This window comes from Echinops telfairi, unplaced genomic scaffold (genome assembly GCF_000313985.2).
Source record: "Echinops telfairi isolate 266 unplaced genomic scaffold, ASM31398v2 ScPeMD7_18;HRSCAF=68, whole genome shotgun sequence".
Classification (NCBI taxonomy): domain Eukaryota; kingdom Metazoa; phylum Chordata; class Mammalia; order Afrosoricida; family Tenrecidae; genus Echinops; species Echinops telfairi.
The window spans coordinates 68,991,403-69,009,196 of NW_022103915.1; the positions used below are offsets into that span (position 1 = coordinate 68,991,403).

The window sequence follows — 17,794 nt, forward strand, 5'->3', positions numbered from 1 at the left end:
GATGCCGGGCAGTGTAAGATAAGATAAAATAATAATTTATAAATTATTAAGGGTTCATGAGGGAGGGGGGAGAGGGGAGGGAGAGGGAGGGGAAAAAGGAAAATGATTCCAGGAACCCAAGCGGAAAGCGAATTTTGAGAATGACGAGGGCAACAAATGTATACGTGTGCTTTATACAATTGATGTATGGATGGATTGTGATAAGAGTTGTATGACTCCCCCAATAAAATGATTTTTTTTAAAGTATCAGCATTCTGGGGATTTTATTCTAGAAGGACTCTGATAGAGACGGAGTACAGGGTTTATAGAGGTTACATGGAAATAATAGTATAATCTAGGGTAGAATAGAAAATATAATTGGGGTCAGACCATGAGGCTTAGGTAAGTATTCTGACTCTATTTGGTGGTGGTGGTGTTAGGTATCATCAAGTTGGTTCCAAACCATAGGGACTCTACCCTATGCAGAACAAAAACAGCCTGGTCCTGTGACATCTTCATATTTGTTTCTATGCTTGAGTCCCAGCGTTGCAAACACTATGTCAACGCATCTCCTTGAAGGCCTTCCTCTTTGTCACTGCCCGGCTACTTTACCAAGGATGATGTGCTTCTCCAGCAACTGATCTCTCTGGATAACATATCCAAAGTTTGTAAGATGAAGTCTTGCCAACCTTGCTCTAAGGAACACTCTGGCCGTACTTCTTCCAAAACAGATTTGTTTGTTCTACTGGCGGCCCATGGTACTTTCAATATTCTTCCCCAGCACCACACTTCAAATGCCTTGATTCTTAGTCAATCGTCCTTATTCGATGTCCAATTTTCACATGCAGATAAGGTAGTTGAAAATACCATGGAATGGATCAGGTACACCTTAGTCCTCAAAGTAACATCCTGTTTCTCAATATTTAAAAGAGGTCTAATGGAGATTTACCAAATGCAATGCATCTTTTGATATCTTGATTGCTTCTTTCATGAGCATTCATTGTAGATCCAAGTAAGACAAAATTCCTTGACAACTTTAACCTCTTCTTCATTTATCATGATGTTACTTATTAGTACAGTTGTAAGGATTTGGGTCTTCCTTATATTGAGCGGTAATCCATAATGAAGGCTGCAACCTTGATCTTCATCGGCAAATGTTTCAAATCAACCTCTTTTTCAGCAAGCAAAATTCTGTCATCTGCATATCACAGCCTTTCTCCAAACCGGATTCCACATTTTTCTTCATAGAATCCAGCTTCTCTGATGATTTGCTCAACATAGAAAAGATATAATCCTGATGCACATCTTTCCTGATTTTACACCATGCAATATTCCCTTATTCTGTTCACACAACTGCCTCTTGATCCATGTACACATTCCAAATTAGCATAATTGGAATTCACATTCTTCTCAAGGTTATCCATAGTTTACTATGATCCACACAGCCAAATACCATGGTATAGCCCATGAAACACAACTAAACATCTTTCTGGTATTCTCAGCTTTGAGCCAACATCCATCTAACATCAACGATAATGTCCCTTGTCCATTTACCTTAGCTACTCTAAGATTAAGTGCAAGTTTCAAAGTCCCTTCTGACATCCACTTTTATCCTTTCTCGCTTTCCTATCTTTTTAATGACCTTTTGCTCCCCTCATGAGTGATGTTCTGAGGTACTCCCACAGCTCATTGGGTCTCCTGTCATTAGTGTTCAATGCATCAAAACTGTTCTTACTATGTTCTCAAACCTCAAACATCAAGTGTGATAGGCTCAAGGTCAAATTTTGGCTCTAGTGAACTTGTCTTAATTGTCTTCAGCATCAACTTAAACTTACATATGACCAATTGTAATCCACAGCCAGCCCTGGTCTTGTTTTAGCAGCTAATATTGAGCTTCTGCATCATCTCTTCCCACAGATGTTGTCAACTTGATTTCTGTGTGTTCCATCTGGAGAAGTCTATTCATATGATTGCCTTTTGTGTTGTTGAATGAGGCATTTGCTATGAACAAATCATTGGTCTTGTAAAATTCTATTATGGGATCTCTGGGTTCATTTCTATCACCAAGACTATATTTTCCAACTACAGTTTCTTCCTGTTTGTTTCCAACTTTTTAATTTAATCACCAACATTTACCAAAGCATCTTGATGACATGCTTGATCAATTTCTGCCTAAAGACATTAGTAGAATTCTTCAATTTGTCCATCACTAGTTTTTATGATTGTTGCATAAATTGTAATAATAGTTGCATTGATCAGATTTCCTTGAAGGTGGCAGATATAATCCTATCACAGACAACATTTACTTCAAGAAACATCTTGAAATATCCTTTTGACAATTAATGCAAAGCCATTCCTCTTGATTGTGTTATTCCTGACATGGTGAACCATATGATATTCTGATTCCGAATGGCCAATACTAGTATATTTTAGCACACTAATTCCTAGGATATCAACTTTTATGTGTTTCATTTTGTTTTTTATGACTTCCAATTTTCCTAGTTTCATACTTCATACAAGATCCAGTTATTGGTAGATTTTGCAGGTTTTTCTTCTTATCCCACCAGCAAACAAAGATACTGAAGGCTCTACTCCCATAGGCTTTATGCCGTTCACATCACCACGGCTGACTCTACTTTGAGAAAGCAGCTCCTCCTCAGTCACATTTTGTGTGCTCATCCTCGGGCACTATCTCGGAATGTCCTGTCTCCATATGGTTTTCATCAGCTACTTCCTAGGAAGTAGGGAGTCGTTTCCTTCTTTTTAGTCTGTTCTTAGCCTGGACGCTCCATTGAAACCTTTTACTCTGGGTGACCCTGTTGGCACTTGGAACACCAGTGACATAGCTTACAGCAACACACAAGCCACCGCCGTAGGACAAACTGATAGACAAGAATTGAGACTTTATTTCATAGGTTGTGTTATTTATTAAGTATTGTTCAGAGATGAATGGCATAATCATAGTGTTCCTTAGTAATGCTTCATTGGGCATTACAGAGGGTCATCTGGAAGAAGCAGCAAATACAAATAGGAAGACTTAATAAATCAATTAAGTAGTATTATTAAATTAGTCTAGAAAGATACAAATGGAAACTAAACTAGAAAATTAACATTTTCTGGTTCAATGATCTTTTTGGGTGGCAGTCACTATGCTAGGAACTGCAGATAAAACAGAAAATACGGATGGTATGACCCAGGATAGTGAAGAATGATGATATCGAACATACATAAGTACAAATACTTGATAAGTGCTATAAAAGAGTAGCAAAAAAGGTCTATCAGAACTATTATTGCTTCAAAAGTATTAACAGATTGGATGGGGCAGCAAAGAAGGAGGCACAGAGACATTTTTAACTTGGCAAACTGATTAGAATTGGAGTTGGATTTGTTTCAGGGCACTAAGACTCTACCAAGTACACTCCACACCCTAGCATATCACCAAGGGTAGCAGAGAGCTCAAGGTAATAGCCAGTGAAAAAGAAAGCCATGACAATGTTTGGGACACTACTTAAACTAGTTATATGAATTTCATACCTCTAGGCATCTAAAATCACTATCTCTTTTCTCTCCAATTTTGTTTGTTACTTGATTGGCTTACTTGGTTACACTGGGGCTGTAGTGGCATAATGGTTACTCATTGGGCTCCAATCTGCAAGGTCAGGAGTTCAAAACCACCAGCCATGTCTCAGGAGAAAGATGGGGCTTTCTACTACTATACAGAGTTACAGTCTCAGAAAACCCCCAGGGGCAGTTATCATCTGTCTTATAGAGTCACTGTAAGTCAGCGATGACTTGATAGCAGTGAGTAGGAATGAGTTGTGACAATAAAGTCATGAGTATGAGTCTAAAAAAAGACTAGGGTATTCCCTTTTCCTCTGCTTTATGGTCATAATCACTTTCCCACGTTAATCAAATGACTCAAACATGTTCCTTTGATCACTTAAGTTCTGGGCAAGAAATTAAAGATGAGTGAAACAGAATTTTATAAATTTTAGAATAACTTACAGTGGTGATATTGTTACTGGTTAGTGAAAAACGTATTCTGAGTGTTACAGAGATCATATATTTGAAGAGAGGGCAATGTTTCCACAGTACAGATACCATTGAATAGTCTGAGCCAGTTCCTTGAGTTATAAAGCACCAAAAGTAACTTCTGGGATGAGTAGGAAATCCTTGTGCAGATAAAACCAAGAATCCACAACTCAGAACAAAAAGTATACATACCGAAAAAGGTTTTGTGGAGTGCTGACTTAACTTAATGACAGATTCCCTGCTGTCAGATGAATACTTCTCCATTAAAATTCTGCTTGTTTGAGCACTCTATTAAAAAAATGTAACATTTTTAGTTATTTGTGGAATATTTTAACAAGTGGATGATCACTGTCAATTAGTAGTTTTTCATTATTACTACAAAAGAAAAAGGAAGATGAAGAATTTTAGAAAGTACTCTTACAGCTGTACCAAAGTCTACTTACAATCTTAGCATTGGTCCCAAATTTATAATTTGGCTTCAGCTTTGGCCTTTTACTAAATTGTGTTTTGATAATTTCTCTGATACTACTAAAAATAAGAATAATCAATGATCTTATGATCTCATTGTTAGCATTGAATCTACTTTGTACATCAGCATTATATATAAGTAAGATGCATTATACACAAATAAGACATACCAGTTGAATGTATTACCAATACTTTACTATTTTCTCTTAAGTGCAGATAAGTTTTATAAATTGGAGTGCATTGGTGTGAAAACTTCCTCAAATATTATAGCATCAGATTCTATTAATCAATTAAGTTATGTGTATATTTTTATAGTTTCAAAAACAAATGTTGGGATGATTATGGTGATTATTAAATCTACTATTTTTCTATATTGTAGTCAGTGATTTGGATATGCAGAAACACTTATGAGACCTACGTTTACAGCCAGGTTAAATCAAGATGAATTCAACCATGGTGCTGTTTTCTTCTTTGCTAAAATCTTTAGGGCTCAAACAACTATGATTTTGAATTGAAGAAATAGTCATTGAATAGAAACTGGGATTTTAAAAGACCATGCAAATATCACTTATAGTGGAACAGATTAGCAGAAGGCTATAGGTAATTCAAGGATTCAACATTGAATTCTTTCTTCACTGCATTCTGTTTGTTTTGTTTTAGAAAGCAGCTATATCATAATGTAATAGAATAACTGGCCATAGCAGAAAGATATTTGGTCACTTTCATCATTAATCTTAAAAAAGACTAACAGCAGGTTATGCAAAAGATTTTGGAAATATTTTGTCTTGTGCTTTTACAAGCTATATAAACAAGATGGAACCACACCTATTACATATTTTGAAAATGTTCAACAACGAGGGAAAAAACTTAATACTGTGTTTTACTGGTGGCTTTTTTAAAAGAGAAAATGTTTAAAATGTTAAAACTCGCCAATAAATTGGCCAAACTAATGTGCCTTGAGAGGGTCTTGCCAGTATTATTTACATGACATTTGTCAGAAAAACTCCTGTACTATGCCTGGGACATTGCTGGAATTAGAATGTATGCAATAAAAACTGGAATGCAGATGGAAATGAAAACAATTTTGTTGTGTTGAAAGTCAATTATGACTTCTGCTTCTAATTAGGGGGCAAGGTAATTGTTTAGAGGACAAAATAGAGAACTACATGTATTCTGAAAAACAGAATATTCAAAGCATACACTAGCTAGCAAGATGATGGGAAAAACCCTAGGCTGATATAAAAAAGGTTAAGACCCTGGAAAAGTAAGGCCACTATTCAAAGATGCTTTCTTCTCTCAGGATTCTTACCCAAATAATTATAAATGTGAGCTGCCTGAATTTGATAGCTTCCTAAAGCAAGGGTGACAGAAATCAATACCCAGAGTCCACCTGAGGTGGGGAGCCTGGTAATATACAAATAAACTGGGATATCACAGCACTACATGCTCAGATTAGCAGTAAGTGCAAGTTCATTCGCTTCTCATGACTTGCATCCTGCGCTCTGTTACAAGGGTGGTGAAGGAAAACTCAAGGTTCAACCTGAGATTAAGGCTATCTCTAAATGGTAATGCCCTCAAGTATCTGTAAAATCTTTCTCTAGAGGAGGGAATGGTCATTCTAGATCTCCAATGTTTCCTAAACTAAATATTTTACAACAACCAAACTTTTTAAAAAATCAGCCAAGTACATACATACATGCACAAAACAACATCATCAGTAAGAACTAATAGGAACACTAAAATATTGATGGAGAGGAAAAACCTACAGGTCTTCAGATATTGAAATTGCCAAATACTGACTTTAAAAAAATCATGTTCACTATGCTTGCCGGAGTAATAATTAGGTTTTAATTTTTGCAGGGAACAAGAAACAATAAAAGTTACATAACAGATTTTTAAAACAGAAATTCTAAAGCAGAAAAATACAAGACTCAAGTTTAAAATATAGTAAACAAATTTAACAATAGATTGGTATATTTAACAATACAGTAGCCGAAATTGAAGAGAGAATTAATCTAGTGTCATCAAGTCATTTCCAGCTCAGTGATCCTCTAGGATTTCTCTATGGGAGCAGAGAGCTTCAGCTTTCTTTCTCAGAGCAACTGCTGGGTTGGAGCTGCCGACCTTATAGTTAGCAGTCCAGTGCTTGGCAGGCAGCACATACAGCCTCCTTTTGTGGAGCTTAAATATAAGATAAACTAGATAGAATTATCCAGAGTTCAACACCAATACACAAAATTATAGGAAATGTGTATAATTAGAAAATGAGAAAGAGAATGGAAAGGGGCAATTTTTTAAGAGCTAATGACTAAAATTTTTTCTTATCAAACTTTTTGTGGCTCAATGAATAAATAGATTTAATTCTAAAATCTTCTGATGATTGCTCATAATGTCAATTTAGTGGCTGACTGACACTTTACATAAATGTCCAGTAAAAGTTAATGTTTAATGATGTTATAAATAATATATAAATATTATATATATTATATGTAATATATATAAATATAATAATGTTGTAACCATTTAGACAATTTCATTGTCAAAGATTCTGCACAAATGGGAAAATTAATTAAGTACATCACCTCATATTTTGAATATAAAGTTTCCTTCATGACAGAAACAGGAACAGAGAACTTGGGTGCAGACGGATTCCAAAACAACTTCGTAAATCCTGAATAAGCAGACACCTTCAAAAATAACACGAGGCTATTAGAAACTTAACAAATGCGTCCTTAAAGTTAAAACCCAAGCTCTGTCAAAATTGTTTCTAGTTATTAAGAAAATAACCTACTTGGTTCCACCACCTCTGACAGTCTTGGAAAAACACAAATTTGTAACATACAAATGCAAACTTTCTTTTTTATGCAAAACTGTCATCAGCAATGCCAAATGATTACAAGGATGTGAGAAAATAAGTAGGACCACACTGGAAGTAAAACTGGCAATTTTTAACAGAAAATGTGTATGCCAGATGATCCAGCAATTTCATTGTAAAAAGTATTGCTACACAATCATAGAAACCTTGGCTCAACAAAAATATCAAAATGTTGATGCTCTTTTTTCTTGACATAGCCTCCACCTAAGTCTATATACTTCTAAAAGTGTTACCTTCTCCCTACCCCTTCCTCAAAGAATTCTGCTCTCTCCAACTTGTACCACATTAAAGCATCATTGTTGACGTCCAAAAGGGATTCAGATCATTTTCCTTCTCATGTTCTCGGATCATGGGGAAAATATGCAGTCTGAAGAGAGAAGATCAAGGATGCAGGGAGGATATGGTAAGGTTTCTCAACTAAATTCTCCTGGGACAGAACTGCTACCCGGGAAGAATGAGCCAGTGAAATGTTGTCACGGGAAAATTTTCCTGCACGTGGTACAACTTTCCTGGTCTTTTTCTCAGCAATGAGCTTTCCATTTCTTGAAACTTTTCCATGATAACTCCTTGGGGTCATCCTATACTCTTCAAGAAAATTTATCAAAATTTTCCCTATACACTTGATAACCCACTCTCATGAAGAGATCGCTGAAGATATGAGTATGATAGCACAGTGTGGTGGAAAAGCCAGACGGTGGCCAGCTATCAGAAAGAAGAGTGTCTGGGGTCTTAAAGGCTTCTCTTTAAGCAAACATCCACCTAAGCTAGGCCTCCACTAAGAAGCACACCAGCCTGTGTGATCCAAGGAATATAAATGACAAAATCTGAATCCACAAAAGCGAAAATGGTATCAGAGCTTAAGCTTATGGTCAATCCTCTCTGATCATAATTGAGAGATGTGAATAACCACGTTAGGTTTAAAAACCTTAATTCTAAAGAAAGATGAAAATAATAGAAACTAGAATAATTAAAATGGTCAAAAGAGAGAACAAGTGATAAGGCATTACATTTTAGACTGACTACCCCTGACTCACGGGCTTCTCTGTCTAATAACATGGGTAGTCACATTCCCTCACTCTGGTCACAGGGAACTCACTAGAAGCTTAATCCATGTGAGGACCCTGCAAATAGATTTTGGGCTTCCACTGCCATCCCCAGCCTTCTGCAAACCAGATGCTCACAATTTAAATTCTAAGACTGTTCCCTCTTTCAGGTTTGGATTTTGTTATTATGCTGAATAAAAATTTATTATTTTTGTTATTTATTATACAGGCTGATGTGCTTCTTCCAAGTGAACTTACCTGATGCTAAGGTTTGTTTAAAGACAATCCTTAAGACCCCAGATGTTATAATGAAAGTTGTAGTCAGAGTAAATTGTATTGAAAGAGCTTTAAAAAGAATAAATATCTAAAATCAAATCATTATAAAGGCTTGCAAATTAAAAAAAGATGACCTCTATGTAATCCTGTAAAACAGTTGACATAACCTTCTTTTTTTTGTTTTAATCATTTTATTAGGGGTTCATATAACTCTTATCACAATCCATACATACATCAATTGTGTAAAGCACATTTGTACATTCATTGACCTCATCATTCTCAAAACATTTGCTCTCCACTTAAGCCCCCGGCATTAGGTCCTCATTTTCCCCTCCCTCCCCGCTCCCCCTCCCTCATGAGCCCTTGATAATTTATAAATTATTATTTTGTCTTATCTTGCCCTGTCCGACATCTCCCTGAAATCTTGCCCCACTTTTTCTGTTATCTGTCCCTCAGAGAGGAGGTCACATGCAGATCCTTATAATCGGTTCCCCCTTTCCAACCCAACCTCCTCTATCCTCCCATTATCACCACTCACACCACTGGTCCTGAAGGGATCATCCACCCTGGATTCCCTGTTTCCAGTTCCTATCTGTACCAGTGTACATCCCCTGGTCTAGCCAGATTTGTAAGGTAGAATTGGGATCATGATAGTGGGGGTGGGGGTGGGGGAGGAAGCATTTAGGAACTAGAGGAAAGTTGTATTTTTCATACTTGCTACAATACACACTGACTGGCTCATCTCCTCCCCGAGACCCTTCTGTAAGAGGATATCCAGTGGCCTACAAATGGGCTTTGGGTCTCTACTCCACACTCCCCCCTCATTCACTCTGGCATGATTTTGACTCAGATGATGTCTGATACCTGAACCCTTCGACAACTCGTGATCGCACAGACTGGTGTGCTTCTTCCATGTGGGCTTTGTTGCTTGTGAGCTAGATGGCCGCTTGTTTGCCTTCAAGTCTTTAAGACCCCAGACGCTATATGTCTTTTGATAGCCAGGTACCATCAGCTTTCTTTGCCACATTTGCTTATGCACCCATTTGTCTTCAGCGATTGTTTATCATGGAGGTGGGCACACAATGATATGATTTTTTGTTCTTTGATGCCTGATGCATAACCTTCTGAGCTGACCTTTCTGCCCTGAATTTAACAGGCCAGCAGATACCCTCAGAAGTCAATGCATTGTTTAGATTTCTTTTTCAAACTCAACATAGTTAAGCTGAGAAAACAACATTCTTTGCATGTATTCACTGAACCCCTAAGAAGAACTTGTTTGTATTTACCTTGGTATATTCTAGAGAAATGTTTTTGTTAAAAAATAATATGACTGCCGAAGTAAACAAGAGTCATTCATAATCCAGGGATAAGCAGATGGATTATTCTGGGCTCCCAGGTAACTCTAGCCCTAATTTAAAAACAGTTAGTTCTTATAACATGGCCCTGCTCAATGCTTACCCTCAAGAAGAGTATACTGAAGATAAGGGTGCTACAGCAAGTGTGGTGAAGAAAGAAGAGGGTGTCTGGCTATGAGCTGGAATAGTCTTGTGGTCTAAAGGCTTGTCTAAGTGAGGTGTCAACTAAGTCCACACAGAAGCACACCAGCCTATGTGATTTAAAGGTGAAAATTTAAAAATCCAAATATGATGAAGGAGAAAGTATCAGAGCTTAAATTGTGAACACCCAACTTGTAAAAGGCTATGGAAGGTAGTGTCTGGTCAGATTGGGCCTCTGGGAAGATTCCCTCTAGTCACAGGTGAGGGACTCGAACAGCTTTACTATGAGACAGAGATTATTGTAAACTTGATCATGGTATATTGAACCATGGTATAATATGATACTTGGTCAGCTGACCTCTCTCTTGACTCAATCTAAATTTGCTCTATACTCAAATATTTCTAGATTGTTCCAAGAAACAAATTTTTTTTCTGGCTTTTTAAATATTGTGAGTGGCTTTTTTTGTTCTTATAATTATCATTTTCTTCTTTCTGTTTCATTTTGGTTTTGTGTGGTTTATTGTTTCTGTTAGGTCTCTCCATTCAGGAAGCATGGAAAGGGTGGGTGCACAGAGACAATAACTGATGCAATGGTTTCTTGGGAAGGGATGAGGGGAAGGGGGGTTGGGAGAGATCAGTGGATAAGGGAGGGAGCATTAGCGCTGATTGTGATGATGGATGCACAACTCTTTTTAGAAGCAGTTTAACTATGAAGTGTATGAATATTATATCAAGAAAACTACTAAAAAAGAAAGAAAGAAAAAGAAACCAAATTCGACCTATGGTTACGATGGTGAAGGAGGAAGAGTTTTTGTTAGGGAGTGTGTTAGACAGGGTTCTCTAGAGAGATAAAACCAAATTGCTGATAATTTAATATATTTATTTATAAACATAATTAGATATATATAACAAGACATGAACTGTTAAATCATATACAGATAAATATATAATACAAGAAATAAACAGTTAAATGATAAAGCACTACAAATGGCTCAATTCAACTCACTCCCGTGAGAGAGAGTTGTGAGAGACTAGCAGTCCTTCAAGTCTAGTCTGCTGCCAGATCTTCCTCTATTAATAGAGAGAGCTAGGCTATGTCAGCACAGCAGCCAATCAGAAGGCAGGTCACCAACTGCCAGCCAGGTCACCAACTGCCAGTCCCCAGCTCCAGAGATGTCTTAAAGGGACCTCAACTTACAGCGACACAGTCCACAGGCTAGGCATCCCACAGGTAGTGTAGCCTTTAAATTGAGGCACAGGACAAGCAAGGTAGCCGCACACTGGTCCAATGATCAAAGAGCGAGAGACAAGAAAGGCGAGACTCACCAAGCCATTTATCTCTCTGCCCTTCAGTTAATCCCACTTGCGTTTATCGGCCAGGCTGGCACAATAAACTATCTCAGGGAGCATTGAGTTTTTCCTCAGGGGGCATTATTTTAATGGTAGTAGAACAATAACAATAATGACTGTACAACACAAAGAGTATAGTCATTAGCATTCATGTATGTAAAAGCTGTTGAATTGGTGGATGTTTTGTTGTGTATGTTTTTACCAAAATGTAAAAAATTACATTGATAACAAAGAGTTCTGGGAAAAAAGAAAATGTTCTAAAATTTATTGTGGAAAGATTGCACAACTCTTCTTTATATGACTGAACTACTGAAATGTAGAATATGTGGATGAAGTACCAATAAAACTTTTAAATAATAATATTTCATTCTGTGTTCAGTGAAGGATCCCAAAGAAAGTCAGGTTCAAATTTAACAATTTCATACATGAGTATGGTGATATTGGTTATATTTTTCACAATGTGTCAGCATTCTTATTGTTTCCATTGTGGCCATTCTGCCTCCATTAATCTAACCCTATTCCACTTAACTTCTCATCTTTGCCTGACAGAAAAGTTGGCCTTGGTCTGATACAGGTAATTACTTAAAGGTACACAGTATGCATAGGTGATATGTTTATTCTATGAGCCATTCTGTTATTTGTCTCCAGGAGCAGCTTCAGTGCCAAGTTTAAATGGTATTTAAGGGCAATGTTCTTGGGGGTTCCTCTTATCTGTGCTGATCTAGTAAGATGAGACTTTTTAGAATTTGTCTCCATTTTTCTCCCATTCTATCTAGGATTCCAACACTTGACTGTCATTTTGTTGTACTGTGGTGGCTAGTGTTGCTATGAAGCTAGATGTGATGTCACTGGTATTCCAAATATCAGCATGGTCACTCAAAGAGAACAGATTTCAGCAACGCTTCCAGATTAAGAACTGACCACACAGAGGAATAGGTTGTCCACTTCTGAGAGAATTATCCATAGACAACCTTATGAATAGCTGTAGAACATTTTCAGACAGTGTCAGAAGATGAGACAATCAGGTTGGAAGATACTCAAAACATGACTGAGGAAGAGATGCCCCCTCAAAATAGAGTAGACTACAATGACATGGATGGAGAAAAGCCTTCAGGGACCTTCATTTGCTGATGGAGCATGATTCAACATAAGAAACAACTGTTAAGCATCAATCAATAATTGGAGCATGGACTTATAAAGTATGAATATGTGAAAATTGGAAGTCATCAAAAATGAAACAGAAGGCAAGAAGATTGATATCCTAGGCATTAATGAGCTGAAATAAATTGGTATGGCCATTGTGATTCAGGCAATCATATGGTTTACTTGCTGGGAATGACAAATTTAAGATAAATAATTTTGTATGCATCAATCAAAAAGAACATTTCAAAATCTATCTTAAAGTACAATACTACATATGTACAAAGATATCCAGTTAACACAACTAATATACAAATTTACACACCCAACCACTGAAGCTAGTAATGAAGAAATTGAAGAATTCCATCAACTCTAGTTTGAAATTGGCCAAACATGCAATCAAAACACATTTATAATTATTGGTAACTGGAATGCCATTCAATCAAAGCTAAGTCATAGAGACAGCAGATTTTCAAGATTTATAAATGTTTACAGGTATAGAAAGCTTAGTCTATTCCCCTAGAAGCTGCTAGCGGTTTGGAACTTCCAACCATGTAGACCGCAGCAGCTCATTGCTGAACCACTACACCAAATGAAGGGGAAGATAGCATGATAGAATTTTGCAATACCACCGACTTCTTTGTTGTAAATACTTTTCAACAACATAGAGACTGTCCACATGGAGTTCGCCAGATGGGATACACAGGAATCAAGTTAACTACATCTGTGAAAGAGGCAGAGAGAAGCTTCAGCAGCCAAAACAAGGCCAAAGGCTGACTGTGACAGACCATCAATTGCTCATATATAAATTCAGGTTGATTTCAAGAAAATTAAAGCAAGCTCATGAGAGCCAAAATATGACCTTTAGTATATCCCACCTAAATTTTTGAAATATCTCAAAAACAGATTTAACTCATTGAACTGACAGGAAGAGATCTTTATTTGTATCCATTCCAAAGAAAAGTGATCCAAAACAATGCAGAAATTATCAAATGCAAGTAAAGTTTTGCTAAAGATCATTCAGCAACTATTTCAGCAGTACATTGATGAGAGCATGCCAGAAATTCAAACTGGGTTCAAAAATGACTTGAATATGAGATATCATTGCTGATGTCAGATGGATCTTGGCTCAAAGCAGAGAATACAAGAAACATGTTCACTTGTGTTTTGTGACTATGCAAAGGCATTCAACTGTGTGGATAATAACAAACTATGAATAGCATCTGGAAGTTTTATCATGAATATGGTGACGATTGTATCTATATAGTGCTGCTATGAGTCAGAAGCAACTCTATGACAGTCAGCTGTTTTCTTAGGCTGGGTTCTCCAGAAAAGTAAAACCAGTGAAACTTATATATGCATACATAGAGGCATTTATATTGAAAAAATGGCTCCCACCATGGTCGAAGCAGGCTACTGTAAGTCCAATCAGTTTACAGCCCATGAATCAGAAATGAAGTTGGGGGTTTCTCCTGACTCAAGTAGCTTCAGGAGTTGATGAATTCAAGATCAGCAGGAAGACCACAGATTGTTAGATGCTAAAAACCAAAGCCAATTGCTTCCATTGAGTCAATGCCGACTCTTAGTGACCCCACAGGACAGCGTAGAACTGTCCCTGTGGGTTTCCAAGATTGTAACTCTTTTTAGTTTGTTTTAACAGTTTTATTAGCATAAAATTCACATATCACACAATTCAAGAGCTCAATCACATCAAGAAAAGTTGTGCGGTTATCACCACAATCAGTTTTAGAGTATTTTCTTCATTGTTATTACAATGTAGTTCCCAATTTCCCCCAACTTCCTCTGGTATACCCCCAAGAAACCATGAACTTAGTAATTATCTCTATAGATTTACCTGTTCTGCATTTCATATACAGGAAATGATTTTTTATAGAAAGCTAACAATAATGACAAAGTAAATCAGATAAAATACCAACTGAAAAGAAAGCAGTAATTTTATACTATGTGAGTGAAAACATTCTTTTTCTTTCCTTTCTGCTGTCATATTTTGCAGTCTTATACCCATAGAAGAGAACTAGAGGAACTGATGTTTTAACTTGATGAACTAGTTTGAAGATCTTTGAAAATAAATCCCACCTTTCTGTCATCAAAATGTAAAGTTGGTAGTGATGAGAATAAATTTATATAGTTCATCAATCTGATATGAAACATTCTGTGGATGTGTATGGTGAATGATAAAGAGTTATGTATTTGTAAATTTTATGTCAGAGTTTGTTCTTCTAAGGTTAATAAACAATTGTTCTAGAATTGTTATGGAAAGGTTATGGAAAATCTATGAGTGTGAGAATTAAACTGTGTTCCATAGGTTTTTAAATGGCTGATTCTTCCACTGTTGATCAAAAAGTGTAGGGTCAAAGATGTCTGTAAGTGGCCCTATCAGGCCAATTCTGACTTTAATAATTCTTCTGAATGTACCAGATCCAAGATTGGGTAGTTATAGCTATACCTGAAGAGTGTCCAAGAATATGAGTCTTAGGTACAGATGAATAAAATAATTTTTAAAATACCACAAAGGAGCAATTTTACTAACTTGTTACTTGTTTAGATACATATTATTTGTCACTTTCTCAACTCACTGCCGTCAAGATAATTATGACTCATAGCACCCTTTCAGCAAGTAAGTAATAAAATTTTATCTTAGCAAAACAACTACAACAAACTCCACAATGACAAGAAAACAGAAAATACTAAAAACCCAAACAAATTTCAATGGATTACAAGGGAGACCAAATGATAGGGGGCTAAATTTTAACCGAATGGCATCTGCAACAATTCACTTTCCAATGCATTCGATATGATAGCAAGGCTATTCACATTCCTGCTTCATGGGCAGAAGGGATTTACCAGGGGCTTAATTATAATGAAATTATGTGCATGTGCACAAATGATTGCACATTTTTAACCTAATCAGATATTACATTTTTATCTAACAATGTCTGCCATAATCTACTTTACAATGTTCTCTGTCTGCCAACAGGGCTAGTCACATCCCTCAACAATGATTGGGGATACACCAGAAGCTTAATCCATGTGTGAACCCTGCCAATGGATTTTGAGTTTACACTGCCATCTATAAACTTGTGCAAACCAGGTGTTCACAATTTAAACTCTAATGCCATTCCTTCCTTTAAATTTGATTATATTATTTACAATCCTTGGATCATACAGGCTGATGTGCTTCTTCCATGTGGATTTCATTTATGCCAGACACTATTTTTTCCGATAACTGACCACCATCTAGTTTTTTCACCACATTTTGCTGTAGCACTTCAGTGATCTCTTCATGAGGCCTAACAACAAGCAGGGCCATGTCATTAGAACAAATTGTTCTTAGATTGTAGGCCCCAAACCCATTCCTTCATTTCTGGTTTACATAGGTCTCTGGTTCTTCTTATAGGCATCATTGTCATTTTATGTTAGAGAGCATTACTGATCATCTCCCTGGGACATCACTTCCACTGCCAACAAGTCAATACTGACTCATACCAACCCTACGGGGTAGGGTAGAACTGCCTCTATGAGTCAAAACTATAACTCTTTATGGGAACAGAAAGTCCTTTCTTTCTCACTTGAAGTGGCTGGTGGTTTCCAGCTGCTGACCTTGCAGGTCTCAGCCCAACAAATCCAATGTCATCGAGTCAGGATTGTGACTGGAGAAGGAAAATGAATCCCAGGTCAGAGGATGTGATAGCAAGTCATAAGGCTGATCACTAACAGCTGCCAAGATCGGCAGGCAATATGGCAAGCCATTGGCTCAAGTGAATGAGCCAGATGTCAATGAGTCAGATGAATAATCCAGATCCAGAAAAGAACAAGCAAACTTTTCCATAACATCCACTTATATAGGAAGTAGGTCATATACTCTAAGAAAACTTCCTTTCAATTGCATCAGGGCTCTGACATAAGTAAGAGGGTTCATCTCGCAAATGATTGGCTACTCCCAGCAGATCCCATTATAGAGTTGATTACGTTGTGTTAGGTCACATCATGGGGGATTTATTAGGCTTTACTGGCCAAACCACTGAAAATCCTGGTCTAGCCTAATTGACACAAAACCTAAGTATGAGTTATTTGGGGTTTTCCAACCCAGTAATATTGTAAGTAATAAGAGAAACTAGGCATGGAATATATGGGAACTCTCCATACTGTTGAAAATTTTCTATGAATCTAAAACAAAGAATAAAGCTTACCATTAGCCAGAACAAAGGTAATATTCTTAATATTCATTATAAAAAGGCAAAAATAACTTTTTTATTAAATACTTGAAATTGGAAAAAATTGGGCCAATATCATAAGGGAAATGTGGTAAATTTTACAAATTATAGCTATGGAAATATGTGGTATCATTGGTAATTGTGCTGCTTTTGGACTTTCAATATTTAGTTGAACTATGCACTTTCCCATCCTCCCCCAAAAATGTATTTTTCAATCCAAAAATGAGCTTAAACGATTAAAGTATAACTTACAAGCATTAGCCCCACATCGACTATGAACCTTATCGTAATGGCTCCTGGAGTATGAGTGTTACAGAATTTTTCAAAACAATAAATAAAGACCTAACTCCAAAAAGAAAGCAGCACAGTTACAAGGTGACAGTTAGTGTTGAATACTTCCATTTATTTATTTATTTATTTATTAGTCAGAAATATACCTTAACTTTCTTGATCCCATCATCCCTGTCTAACAAAGATTATTTAGAAATACACATGTCACAGTTGTCGGGTCAATTTGTCCAGCATAGGAATTCCCAACTATTTGTGCTACCTTGCTGGGCACACTACATAGCTTTATGCTGTACAAAGCCAGAGGCAGGAAACTCTTGTTAAAAGATTAGTAAGTTCTTTCAAACTCAAAGGACAAATCTTCATCCAATGATGGCCTAAAAGTTTAGAGGATTTCAGGGCTTTTTTGTTTGTTTTTTTTGTTTTTAAATCATTTTATTGGGGGCTCATACAACTCTTATCACAATCCATACATCATTTTGTGTCAAGCACATTTGCACATTTGTTGCCCTCATCATTCTCAAAACATTTACTTTCTACTTAAGCCCTTGGTATCAGCTCCTCATTTTTCCCTCCCTCCCTGCTCCCCTCTCCCCTCATGAACCCTTGATA

At 36.8% G+C, this 17,794-nt stretch overlaps 1 protein-coding gene across 1 annotated transcript in view; it reads right to left on the minus strand.

Annotated features, from left to right (window-relative positions):
- LOC123521403 overlaps positions 1–17,794 on the minus strand; it is a 98,832-nt gene that overhangs the window by 17,690 nt on the left and 63,348 nt on the right. Inside the window, exons 6-7 of the mRNA XM_045287644.1 lie at positions 7,062–7,166; positions 4,204–4,299 (exon numbers count right to left, since the gene is read on the minus strand). Coding sequence (XP_045143579.1) covers positions 4,204–4,299; positions 7,062–7,166 — 201 coding nt within the window. The remainder of the gene's footprint in view (positions 1–4,203; positions 4,300–7,061; positions 7,167–17,794) is intronic.